General features: G+C 41.6%; 1 protein-coding gene across 17 annotated transcripts in view; it reads left to right on the top strand.

The window, feature by feature from the left end:
* EPHA4 (EPH receptor A4) overlaps positions 1 to 14,190 on the top strand; it is a 149,572-nt gene that overhangs the window by 18,322 nt on the left and 117,060 nt on the right. The window contains exon 4 of one of the 17 annotated variants that reach the window (XM_042995428.1): positions 4,604 to 4,683. The exons of 15 other annotated variants lie outside the window; for them this stretch is intronic. In XM_042995428.1, coding sequence (XP_042851362.1) covers positions 4,604 to 4,668 — 65 coding nt within the window. In that variant the 3' untranslated portion in view covers positions 4,669 to 4,683. Of the gene's footprint in view, positions 1 to 1,755; positions 2,127 to 4,603; positions 4,684 to 14,190 lie in introns of those variants that run through there. One more of the 17 variants, XM_042995429.1, reaches the window with a different exon arrangement.

Here is a 14,190-nt window from a genome sequence, read left to right as displayed (position 1 = left end):
CCCAGCTATCGTTTTCCACAGCGGATCCTTCATCAGGAGCACCGCCGCCTTTTATGTGGCATTTTCCATTGATAACCATTCACAACTCAACAATGTATCCCCAGAAATACCTGACCTGGAAACTATGAGCAAATCATCGCGTTCAATGAATTAATTTCACAAACTTAATATGGTAACACTTTGCGGTCGTGTCTTGTCGTCTTATCTGCACTGCATGTTTCATTGATGAAATAATGAACTGATAACAAAGACTGTAGCCAAAGATACTTTAATAACGGTGCTATTATTCCCTCCGCCTTTTTCTTGTCTGGCCCTAATGGGGTGTCACCGGTTAGAGGTGTAATTAAATGAACGATCAATTTTATTTTCCATTTTTATCATGTATGGAGACATCCAAGCATTCACCAATATAATGTTATTAATGTTTTACATCAGTTTCATGATAAAAGTCCTATTTCTTTTTCTCCCAAGGATTCATGCGGGCTATACGATAGACTACTTCTTAACTGGTTGTGATGCACACACAGGCTTTAGAAGTTTAAAATCTGTTTTTAAACTTCCAAACTTTTTGTTACCATCAATGAGTTTTAGACCACCTTTCCATATATGACCTATCCCATTTCTTTTTTTTTTTTTTTAATGTTTACTTATTTTTGACGGAGACAGAGCATGAGCGGGGGAGGGGCAGAGAAAGAGGGGAGACACAGAACCCGAAGCAGGCTCGAAGCTCTGAGCGGTCAGCACAGAGCCCGACACGGGGCTCGAACTCACAGACCGCGAGATCATGACCTGAGCAGAAGTCAGACGCTCAACCGACTGAGCCACCCATACGCCCCTGACCTATCCTATTTCTAATTAGCCAACCTCCTTCATGTTGCACTGTGAACTTGAGGCTTGGGCTCATTTGTTTTCAGTTCTAAATGTCTGAAAAAGACATCTCCACTTTGAGAAAACGGTTTCCTTTTGAAGGGTCCAGCTTGGCAATGACTGTAGCAGCCCCCCGGCAAATTAGCATGTTAAAAGAATGGATCAATACCTTTCTGGCTCCTCCACCCTTGCTCTCCTCCAAGGGGGAAGAGTTTTGAAGAACCCTGGGAGGCCCTTGACAGATATGCCAGGAGATTTCAAGAGGATCGTTCATGGCTGAGTTGGGAACATTGACAGCTTGATCTAGTGCCCAGACTGATTCTTCGCCGGTCGTTTGAAAACGGATGCGGGAGGAATTGACAGCTTCGGGAAAGCTGTAGCAGTTCATGTAATTATGGAGAGGATTAGAAGAGAAGTGTTGGGAGAAATGAGAGAGAAGTAAGGGCACTAGTTGACCGGACTCACCTTTGGCCAACCGTTAGAGCACTGCCTTTTGTAACATTTAGCCTGCGTGTAGAGGAGCCATTTATATAGATTTGTTTTCTTTTTTTAAGGGTTGTGCAAATCTATGTGTACAAAAAAAAAAAAAAAGCGACTGATTTTTGAGAGTGGACTGGTAGGTAATTAACAGCACAATGCTTCCAGTACTTAAGATGCAAAGGTGGCTAATTAACTAATGGGAGAAATTGAGATGTCATTACTCTGTTTTCTAAGGAGGTGCCAACAGAGAGGTACAGCCTAAAGTAAAACTTTGAACGTTCAAGTTTCCATTTGCAAAGTTGTCTTTGGGAACTCCCGGTCTGTATCCTAGACTTTTTGTCTTTGTTTTTCATTTGTATGTTATTTTCTTTGCTTATTTATTTATTTTAACATACGGTGTTTTATTAGTTTCAGGTTTACGGCGCAGCAATTCAGCAGTTCTGTATCCTAGGGTTTTAAATTAATGGTGATGCAAGACTCCAGTAAACCAATTTAAAAGTGTGGTTTTATGTGAAAGGAACTCATGTTGATGGGAAAATGAGAACGTTATCTTTGCATGAATGAAAAGAAGCATTAAAAAAAAAAAAAGGTTGGAAACACGCCGCCAGAGAGTCACAAACGGTCTTACATTCTGGAAGTTCTCCACAGGGCGGAAAGGGCTACTGTACTTAGCTAAAATAAACCAAGTACATAATTTTTCCTAATCTTTATGACGGACTCTGGGACTCTCATTCACAAAACCTTGTAGCTATGACTATGTCAGTAATGTGTAAATGGGTACTTGATACGGTAAGAATCTTTGCACTACGATTTCAGATTTCAGCAGTTGTTCTGGAATTGTTTTGGTTCTGTTTTGTTGTTTTTTTTTTTAAGTTCATTGTTAGATCTTTTCTTTTTCTTCTCCTAGGGAGACGTAAAGTCATTTCTTTTGCAACTTTAAAAAATAGGTATCCTCAAAAGGAAGCCCTCCCTGAGGAAAGGGTTGTTGACTTCTGCTACGGATAATGACTGAGAAACACAAACCTATTGAGTTTTTCCAATATTTTCCATTAGGTCTTCTTGCTGGTTATCACTGATCTACAGGAAAGCTATTGATTTTTGTATGTTTATCTTCCATCCAATCTTTTTATTGAACTGTCTTGTGAATACTAATAGGTTTTCAGTTAATTCTCTAGAGTTTTCTAGAGAACTAATAGTTTTGACTGCGTGAAATTATATAGTTTTTCTTTCTTTCTAAACATAAAACCCCTTATTTCTGACTTTTATCTTATGACATCGGTCAGAATTTTCAGGCCAGTAATAAATGATAGTATCAGTTGTGGCTGTCTTTATTTTATGCCCAATTTCAGTGAGCATCATTTACGAATGCTATGGGATATTTTTTTTCTTAATATCCTATTCCCAATATCGAAACACTTCTTAAAAAGAAGGAATTTTAAATGTGGTTAAATTACTTCAAGTATCACTTTTAGTTATGTGGCTTTTTTGACTTGTTGTGTTTATAAGATTAACTATATTCAGCTTTTCTGAAAATGGTCCATAAATTCTCTTTGCATTTGTGGGGGGAAAAAACCTACTAGGTGGCAGTAAATTTTGATAAAAAGCTTTTTGAATTCCATTTTTTAATTGAAAATGGTGGATAAGAGCCAAAGCTTTGGAATAAGAATTTAATTTTAATCTCAGATTTTTTGGGGGCGCCTGGGTGGCTCAGTCGGTTGAGCGTCCAACTTCTGCTCATGTCATGATCTCGCCGTCTCTGAGTTCGAGCCCCTCCTCAGGCTCTGTGCTGATGGCTCCGAGCCTGGAGCCTGCTTTAGATGCTGTGTCTCCCTCTCTCTCTGCCCCTCCCCTGCTCATGCTCTGTCCCTCTCTGTCTCAAAAATAAATAAACATTAAAAAAAATTAGTCTCAGCTTTTTCACTTACAATGTGACTATGGGCTAGTTACTTTAGCTTCCATTTTCTCCTCTGTCGTATGGGGATGACGATACCTACCCCACGGGTATACTTAGGATTAAATAATATGCATAACGTGTGGGACAATGTACATAAGTTTCACTTGGGAGATGGTATCTATTCAGTGGTCAATAAAATGTGGAAAGTTTTATTATTAGTTTGTCTCGAATCTTTAGGAAATATCCAACTGCTATTAGCCTATATATTCTCTCTCCTTGTTTCTCTCTCTTTCCAACTGTATGTCATTCTTTCTCTCTCTCATCTTATTCTTTTTCATTGTTATTTTTTTTTAAGTTTTATTTATTTATTTTGAGAGAGAGAAAGCACAAGCAGGGGAGGGGCAGAGAAAGGGGGAGAGGGAGAATCCCAAGCAGGCTCCACATTGTTAGCGTGGAGCCAGACTCAGGGCTCGAACTCACGAACTGTGACATCATGACTTGAGCCGAAACCAAGAGTCAGATGCTTAAACTGACTGAGCCGCCCAGGCGCCCCTCTCTCTTATTTTATCCTTAGCAGGTTTTGGTATTATAGTCGATTCATAAAGTTAATTTTGATAGTTTTCCATTTTTTATTGGCATCGCAGAAAGTTAATGTGTGTGAGAATTAGCTTTTCTCTGCGAGTTTGAAACCTTTCACCATTAAAGCTGGCTCTCGACTGTGCTCTTATGATTTGGGCACTTTTCTGTATATTTGCTAGAATTCAATAAAAAGTGCGACAACCCCATAAAGGAAGCCGGCTCTGGGACTTTGTTCGATTGTCTTTCAAATCACATGGATGGCTTTTCAACCCTAACAGAATAGACATCCTCTTTGACTTTGATTCGGGCCTTTCCCAGCCTCCGTTGACTTTAGGAAGAAAGCAAAGACGTCACGTTGCTCTCATCCCTAATTTCATTATTGAGCTTTTGTGTTACTTGTGCAGATCTTAAATGTATAAGGTGAAGAGAACGGGATCGTTAAACCTAGAGTTAGTGCAGTGGCATGGTTGAGCCACTCATTAATCAGGAGCCTGGCTGTTAAGGAGAATCTAGCTGAGAAAATATTTAACATCCCATTGGGGAAAGCTGCATTTCACTGCGGGTCAATGTGGATGCGGCCCCTCTGAGCTGTGGTACTTTGCTCCCCTTTTTTATTGAGAGAGAAAGACAGAACGTGAAATGACAGACCCACTGTTACAGGAACATCCGGTGTCCCTCAGAGCCACAACTTTGACATAATCATTTGTAAATATTTTCTCTATCGGTTTTGAGGAAGGGCAAGTTTCATTTTTCATTTAACCAAGCAGACAAATTATTTTGTAGGCTGCAACGGGCAGAACGAAGGCCAGAGGACAGATGTTGCCTCGATAGAAGGAAGAACTATCTAGTGTTTTGAACTAGGCAGGAGTGGAGTACGATGCCTTTGGAGGCGATGAGCTCCCTATCTTCGGACGTGTTCGCACTGGCTTGATGACCCCAAGGCATCTAACAAGTGAGAGACTAGAGACCCTGTGTTTCTCAGAAGGGACACCGTTGTCCTTCTGGGCAGGACAGTTTCTTCCTTGAGTACTCCATCAAGCGTTGCAGGTCCGTCCTGTGCCCACTGGGCAAGCATGTTACACAGCATTTGGTATCCTGAGTCGTCCCCAGGCACGAAATGCCTGTGGCGTCCTCTGTCACTGTGACAGGCCCAAACTTCCCCTCATATTTCCAAATACCCTGAGCATGCATACTAATCTCAGTTGGAAACTTCTGGACCAGACTAGAAGATCTAAGATTCTAAGACGTTTGGACATCTGGTACCCTGCTTTAAATATTTCCTTTAGAGTAAGTAACCTGGGTCTAGGATCTCGTAGCGGAAAGATGGAAAAGCTTTTCAAAGAATACTTGCTATTAACCTCTCTACTTTAATTTTTCTTCAGTTTAACTGAACACCATAACGTCTTAAAATCACTATAACGTTTTCCCAGTAGGCACCAATTAAAAGAGATGGGGAATGTCTTTTGGAAGAAATTACTAACACTTTATAAAAGCATCCATAGCAATGACCAGCAACCAAGTGCTCTACTAGGTTTAATTTATGAAGTCCCAGAACAGCCTTAAAAGGCTATTTGTTATTGTTATTATGCCCATTTTACAGCTGGGAAAGCTGAGGCATGGGAAGGTGCCTGAGGTCACGTAGACTACCCAAGCCGATTTGAAATCAGACAGACTGGCTGTAGCCTCCACACTTGCCAACTCTCCACCATACTTTCCCTACGTAAGGACTGTTAGAAAGAAGGGAAACTATCCCCAAGTTAACAGTATGGGATCACCTTCTATTCTAACAAGGTAAGAAGAATATTTAAAATGCCTGGGTTATAGACTTATGTAAACAGTGCCCTGTGTTTACTCCCAAGATTTGTCAAACATTCATCTGCCAATGGGTGGCCTTTGTGTTATTCGAATGGCCCTACAAAGAGCAAATTGTGACTTTGCAATTATTAAGGCTGAAGACCTTGCCACAGAGTGTGTTACTGAGCAAATTATTCTTATTTTGACTCTATCACAGCAGAGAGGAGAGTTGTAAGTATAGACTCAAGTTTACACAAGACAGAGCATCATCTCATCCTAACAGGAGCACAGCCCATGCAAATGAGAGCTTTTTGATTTCTGAAATGCTGTATAATAAATCCAGGGAGATTTACAAGGAAAATCAACCTGCAAAGGAGGGTGAACTTTTAATTATATAGATGTTGGGCATGTGCATGTCAGCTGATGTAGGTAGAGTATTTACTTGCGAATGTGTGCAGGAACAAAATGGCAATGAAACCGTGCAGGAGGCAATACCTTTCTATAAGAAAGGGGAAAGAGAAAAAAAAAGACGGGGAAACAATTGCAAATGGTGGTATAGTGTTTCCCCCCCTCAACATACCTTATCTTGGACACATTCCAAGACCCCCCGTGGATGCCTGAAACAGCAGATAGTACCAAACCCTATATATACTATGCTTTTTTTCCCCTATACATACCTACCTATGACAAAGTTTAATTTATAAATTAGACTCGGCAAGAGATTAACAACATAACTAATAATAAAACAGAACAATTATAACAATATGCCGTAATGAAAGTTGGGGGAATGTGGTCGGTCTCTCAAAAATCTTAATGCACTCTACTCAGCCTTCGTCGAGTGATGGTGTGAGATGATCAATGCCTACACAACGAGATGAAATGAGGCGAGTGATGTAGGCACTGTGATGCAGCGTTAGGCTGCTACTGACCTTCTTCTTATGACAGAAGGGAAATCGTTGGCTTCTGGACTGTGGTTGACTATGGGTAACTGAAACCACAGAAAGTGAACCGGGGGTAAGGGGGACTCCTGGGGGACTCCTGTATTTGTCAATTCCTTTAGCCACCCCCCCCCCAACATCCACTGACCCCCTACTGTGCTGCTACCTTGTGCTTTCAGTGGAAATGGCTCACCTTTCAGCACCTAAAAGCAGTTACATCCTGAATTGTTATGTAACTCACAAAAAATCTTGTTTCTTTTTCCCTTTCTTTCTTTGTTTCTTTCTCTCTTTCTCTCTCTCTTTCTCTCTCTTTCTTTCTCTCTCTCTCTCTTCCTTTTTTTAGATCAAGCCATTTAGAATCAGGTGTTCTCTTGCTTGCAATGCAGTCCTAATTAATAAAGGAGGTCATTACTTTAGCATGGCGATTACTTTAACATACTAGTTTTCTCTGCACAAACATCACACGTAGAAAACATAATGTGTTTGCCCAGGCTGAGTAGTTGCCTACCCAAAAGCTTTCTTTATAGTCCTTTAAGCAACAGAAACATCTTGGATGGCTCGTGGTCCTCCCTTCTTATCCTGATGGCATGATGCACTAGGTTGGATTCTGTTGCTGAGAGAGACAAAGAGAAACCATGTTCCATACAGTTGCTTAATGAAGTGGGACATCTGTCTTCCTAAGAGTGGAGAACGTTCGGGGCTCCTGGGTGGCTCAGTTGGTTAAGCATCTGACTCTTGATTTCGGCTCAGGTCATGATCTTGCGGTTTGTGAAATCCAGCCCCACCTTGGGGGCAGCGCGGAGCCTGCTTGGGATTCTTTCTTTCCCTCTCTTTCTGCCCCTCACCCACCTCCCCCCCAGATAATTAAATAAACATTAAAAAAAAAGGAGTGGGGAATGTTCAAGCTGTAAAGACCTTAGGAATCTCATTTTTAGATCATGCTTCTCATTTTACAGATGAAGAAACTGAGGCTCAAATTAATAAAGTATATAATAGATGAATAAGGACAGGCTCCTGAAGTCTGACATTGTAGAGTCCTGCCTTTTTGTCCCGCTAAAGGGAGTATAAAACTCAGAAAAGACGGGAGCCACCAAAGCTACTCCTCCGTTTCGAGAAAAGATCAAACTTCGTCCTGGATTGCATTCATTGGGGTTTCAGCAAACTGTTTCCCCCCATATAAAGTTGGCCTCCTTGGATATACTATTCCTCTCTCTGTCCACATCAGGACATACTGAACTCTCCATGCTTTCTACGCACTGCTTCCTTCACGAAAGAGTTCACAGTCTGAGGGAGCAGGCGGCTGTGTAAAACTGTTTATAATCTTTGATAAGTGAAAAAAGCCCGGTGAGGTCCTGGAGGAGGGAAGGCTGAATATCATTGCAGATGAGGTGTGAAGGAATGTTTTTGGAAAATTAAACAGAGTATTGAGCAGCAGAGGATTTCAACTGCAAACATTTCTTAAGCATCTACTGGGGCCAGGCAATGGGAGGCGAAAATTCATATGGCATGAAACCCCCTCATGGATACAGCGACCAGTGGGAGGAGTTTTGTGAAAGGGAACATTTTGAGTAACTTCTAAGTTTTAGGCTTGGTCCTTCAGTGCATGGTGATTTCATTCTGGGATAAAAAAAAAAAAAATCCTAGAGGATGTGGTTATGGTTTTAAAGATTTTTTTAAGTTTAGTTCTTTATTTTGAGAAAGAGAGAACGAAGGCATAAGGGGGGGAGGGGCAGATAGAGAGGAAGAGAGAGAATCCCAAGCAGGCCCCGCACTGCCAGCTCAGAGCCCAACGTGGGGCTGGAACTCACAACCGTGGGTGAGATGGTGAGATCATGCCCTGAGCCAAGCTCAAGAGTCAGACGCTTAACCGACTGAGCCACCCAGGCGCCCCAAGGATGTGGTAATTTTTAAGGGAGGGTGGCTTGGTGTGGCAGGATGAAGCCTTAGTTTATACTCGTGGAGGGATGAATGGATGAAAGTGTTGGTCCAAGAAAGGAGGACAATCACATTTTTCTTTGCTTTTCAATTCTGAATTTGACTTTGTAGAAAAACAGCTTTTCGGAGGCTTTTGTTTCATACCCTTTGGGAAATACCTTAGGCTGCTTGGGTTGCCGTGAGAGAATACCATCAACAAGGAGGCTTAAACAACAGAAATGGATTTTCTTACAGTACTAGAGGCCAGAAGTCCGAGATGAAGGTACCGTCAGGGTTGATTCTCTTCCTGGCTGTAGACAGTCGCCTTTTCTTTGTGTCCTCACATGGCCTTTGTGTGTGTGTGTGTGTGTGTGTGTGTGTGTGTGTTGGGCAAGAGATTCTCTTAAAGGATACCAGTCCTGTGGGATTAGGGCCTCGCCCTTATGACCTCATTTAACCTTAATTATCTCCCTAAAGGACCTATCTCCAAATATAGTCACGCTAGGGGTTCGGGCTTCCACATATGAATCCTTAGAGGACACTTTTCATTCCATCACAGGAGATGAAACATGTCTCCGGCCTGTTCTGTAAAACACATGTGACCATGTGGCAGTCTGTTACAATGTTTCTGTCACCTTGTCTCAGAGTTTATTTTCTATATCCATCTATGCCTATGTGGATTTCTCCGGAAAACAATGCAGCTTGGTGGCCTAGAACTAGGGACCTAGTGACCAGGGTTCTATGGTTACAAATCAAGTAATCTCTCCAAGCCCTTGTATTCCTCATCCATGAAATGGAAATACTGTTACTTTGAATTTTGCAGTGTAATTCATATGATCCATATATAGTATGTGTTACATTTATTATACATGTATTATGTCTTTGGTTAAAGAATATAGTAATTTTTTAAATTTTAGCTGATTGGTACTTCACCAGACTCTGACATAGCTTTCTCATGAATTGTGTGCTGGCTTTATTATGTGCATAGCTGTCAGGTATAGCATAGAAAACACCACTTACTGGGGTGTCTAAATATGGTTTTAAGCCATGTTCAAGGGAACTGATGAATCACAGGTTATCAAATTCGGGAAAAAAATCGCAAGAAATCCACAAGTTGTAAAAAAGCAGTAACATAAGCAAGTAAAAAAAAAAAAAAAAAAAAAAAAAAGACTGGCAACATCGTCTATAATGTCGCCACATAATGAGAATCATGCTTTTAGCGTTTTAGTTCCGATGCTTTCAGACTTTTTTCTTTTGATATCTACAACATATACACACACTAAGATTTATTGATCATGTAGCATGACCATTAAATCCTTCCAGATCAAGAAAGAAGAGTTTTCTCTTGCTTGGACATAGGACAGTTTCTTCAGCCAGCCGCCTACTTGAGTTGGACATGTGTTGCTTTCTGTTTGGTGCTTTTGGATACTATCGCCCTGAATATCATCACAGCAAAATCTCAAAATCGAGCCTGAATTATTTTCTCATAATCGTTGGTTGGAAACACTGTGCAGTTTTAAGGGTTTTGACACCTCGTGAAAAAGGCTCAGATTTGAGATGCTGCTTACCTGAGCTTGAAACAAACAGTGAGGAATGGGGCACCTCTAGGGACATTATATGTTAATTTCCAAGCAAAACTCATTATCGGAAGTGGGAGATAGCTTTACTTATTCCACTTGCCTGTGAGAAAACTTTTTTTTTTTTTTTTTTGCTTACAAAGCCTTTCTTTTCATGCTAAAAATCAATTACTTCTGCTTGTTTTAAACAAATGTGGGATTCTTTGTCTACCTGTGACAGCTGTTGGCAGTTACCGTTTAATGTAAAGGATAACCTTTCATATAAAGGATTATATAGTTTAGTCACCTGATGCAAATTATTGCCTATAAATCTACTGTAAGTTTTTTCTTCTCCTCGCTAAGGAGCATCATTGCTCTTAAAACCCAGAGAAATGCTGCCTTTCAAGAAGACATTGTTAAAGAGAGCTTGATGGGGCTGATTGTCTTTATGTAATCGCTTAGACAACGTTGCGTTACAGTTTTACAGAATGCCTTCAGGGTTTCACCGGCTGGAAAGGAAAATGACTTCATGGACAGTGCGTGGACTTTAAAATACACACGTAGAAACCAGGAGTTCAAATCCCTGTAGGACTGGCTGATTTCCCCTTCTTTAGAAGTTAAATGCATTGATTGCTGTGTAATCAATTGTTTCTGTGACCTTAAAATTCATCTCGTTACACTTCGGAGCTTGAACACCTTTAAACTAGGTCATCCAAGAGCCTCTGCTAGCGTTCCTGCAGTTATCTCCGGGGACCCACTTTTTCACTATGAAATATTAATTATCCAGTTCAATTTTGCACCTTCCCCATTTTGAAACAAACGAAGCACCTTGCAAGTTATTTTTCCAGTTGCGTGGACGGAATATGGAAACTGTTTCATCGGTTCTTTCCCACCTTCTCCTAATCCTCTTGGCCTTCTCTTTCTCAGTGAGAGGATCCTACACATGTTGGCCCTAATCTGGAGGGACTTGCCGTTTGGAAATAGCGCCGAGTCTCCACGGACAATGAAACCTTGAATGCGTTTCTTCGGACCTAACACATTCATTCTGCTTCCTGCAGCTACCCTCTTAGCAATATGAAATATAGAGCCATGTTCCTATTGTTTTTTCTACTGAATGAATTAGCACATCTTATTCACGAAACCATTACTGTTCATTGTAGAGCGTTTCGAAAATGCAGAGATACATTTTCACACGCCGAGTAAACTTGAAGTCCTATTCGGGAATATCCTGGTATCTGTCCTCTCTGGCTTCACGCTGGACATGTCTAAAGACAGAATGATTTTATTCTGCTTACGTGGTGGGACTTGTCTTTTCCTCTCACCTGGCAGGGCAGACCAAGGAAGTGGTTCATTGCTGACCTCAGAATCACCTACTTGCCGGGTGGGGATTCATTTTGCTGCTGCAGACTGCATTCCTGTCTTGCTTGGGGTGAATATTGGCATCGGCATGCCTGTGGTGTTACGGCTTCCCACACACTTTATTGGCCCAGAAACTGTAACTACTCCTGTCTCTTTCCAGCTCAGCATTCCAGGCCCCTACTGGGACCGGCACCTTTGGCTGTAATCCCGAAATCCTCTATGAATGAGTCGGCCGTTCCCTTCCCCTAGGCTGCTGCCACCCTGTTTCCCAATCTCACAGAATCTTACTCTGAATCATCAGGAGCTTGAATGTGGATCGCCTACCTGACTTCCAATATGATACCTTCTTGGCTCCCCCCGCCCCCCGCCCCCGCCGCCCCCAGCTGCTTCTGTTCTCGACCCTCTCGATCAGAGTCCTGAGAGTTTGACATTGTCCCAAATCAAGACTTGGCTTCCGCAAGATTTGGGACACTAATTTGGCCCTACATCTGTTTCTATACACTTAGTGCCTCTGGATTCCAGTTACCCCCTATCTCCCTCTGCCTATGTCGGTGAGGTTTCTACAAGCCTGGACAGCCAACCCATCAAAGATAAGCCGTTAAGCCCTCTGCCCCAGAAAGTGTTTAAGCCGAAACTAGAGGGAGTCTTTAGGAAGAAGAGCTTCAGCGAGTATCCTTCACTGCAAAGGAAGACTGGAATAATGAACTCTGGTCCCTTATAATTTTAAGGTTATTATAATTCAACAGGACTTGCCCCTCCCACTCACAGATTCAACAAAAACTCTCTCGCTATTTCCCCCATCCTGTGCGGACCAGGACCAGTTGGTACACAGTTGGTGGTATGCCCACCGACTAGAAGACCAAGTTTTAAAAAGGTCGGATCAACACAAAAAGAGGAAGAATAATAAGGTGACCAAACATAACCTGTTTGGTAACTTCAGTTGCGTTGGGCAAATTCAACCACGGGTCACCTTCTGTCAGATGTGAAGACAACTGTGGAAAATGACTCTGTTCACTGACTACAGGTATCACTAGTTGGATGTGTATTTGCTTTGTCTTGCACGCAGAAACTTAAGTAATCCCAAGAGCGGCAGCTGGATGTTTTGCTGTGAACAGAGAGAATTTATGGAACTAATTAAGAAAAGTGTCTTGTAAAAATAGACAAGTGCTAATAAATGAGGTAGTTTTGGGGCGTGATGACAAATCTGTCCTCCTCTACCTGCTCCCCTCCTCCGGACCTACCCGGCCTTCGTTATAGACGCTGGATATACAATTACGGTAGGAGATGGATATACCGGAATTGTAAATATTACTAAACGTGAGAGGTGATCACAGATACTCGTACTTTGAAACAACTGGTCCTCACCTATGGCCCTTTAGGGAAAGGTGGTCCGAGCTCTTTCTAAACGGTTCCTCCACTGCATTCAGCTGCTGGGATTTTCCATGGTTCAACCTGCCCCGCATCCTGCCTGTCTCAGTGGAACACATTCCTCAAGGCACTGTCGAAGAAGCACTTTCTTCTCACTTGGAACTGTCTTTCGGAACACCAAAATACGTCGGTGGGTGTTTTGAGTACGTTACGTCATGTGACTTATGTTTTCTATCGACACGTTCTGACTTTTCAGGGCACAGCGTACGACTTAGTAGATGAGCTCACTGCACCTTATTAACGGTTTGACTTCAGGCAAGTCCATTTGTTGCTCTGTGCTTAGTTCACTCGCCTGTAAAACGTAGATCGTAACGATACCTATCCTTTCACGTTGTTGTGGAGACTGGACATGTAAATACTCTCAGAGCACCCGAATCATGCCTGGAACATGTAGTCACTCAAACATAACATTAGCTATTACTACTATTTATTACTCCTGGGTTGTTGTGGCCCTGTGTTCGGGGAACAACTCATACAGCTACATATAGCTGTATATAGTTCAGTGCCAGAATCTTCGTTCTTCCAGGATAAATCTATATTCCATTTATCTTTGTGTCTTCTCTAGTGCCTGAAACAGTGTAGGTATGTAGGGGGTCCTATTTTGTCCAGGCACTCTGTATGTGAGTTTTGAGATGAATGAATAAATACATGTGGAAAGGAAAAAAAAAATGTCATTGTGATTTTGTTTATTTATAAACAGTCCATTGATTTTTTGAAGCACAGTCAGAGCATGCATCCTGCGTTTTCAGTAACAAACCAGTATTTGTCGCCGTCTTGTTACGATCCTGGAGATGTCGTCAATTTAAAGAGTGTAATTGAGGCTGAATTTTCCGTGGGTTTATTTACTAGATCAAAGAGTGACTTCAACTTTCAGGACTTATTTTATTTGCCAGCATAAACTCATGGGTTCCGTCAAGCGCCAAGAAAAGAAGTTAATCATCTGAATTATGTGGATTCTGGCAAATCACTCTTTCTTTCTTGGTGGGGGTTGGGGGGGGGGAGGCTTTGAGCCTTTATCTCCCTTCAGCAAATCCAACTGATTTTATAATAGTCAGAATAAAACTCTAGTAATTAATCTGATAGCTCCAGGCTGCTAATCATTCCGGAAAAGTGACATTCCCCAGAATATACTGGTTACCCTTATTCCGTGTCGTTGATATATAATTCAATTGATTTTCACACTTTTTACATTCCAAAATGAAATACAGCTTTTCTCATGTCACCAGATTGGAATTCTTTGACAAGGCATTAACATGCCAAAAATAATATTACACACAAGAATAATGCAGAGATAAATTACAGGTAGAGCTGTATCCCTAAGGAGATTTTCATTTGTGTCTTAGAACAGAAGACTTACAACCTTACCACACATCTATTTCAT

The sequence above is a fragment of the Panthera tigris genome, chromosome C1 (genome assembly GCF_018350195.1).
Source record: "Panthera tigris isolate Pti1 chromosome C1, P.tigris_Pti1_mat1.1, whole genome shotgun sequence".
Classification (NCBI taxonomy): Eukaryota; Metazoa; Chordata; class Mammalia; order Carnivora; family Felidae; genus Panthera; species Panthera tigris.
This window is presented reverse-complemented; position numbering and strand designations above follow the sequence as displayed.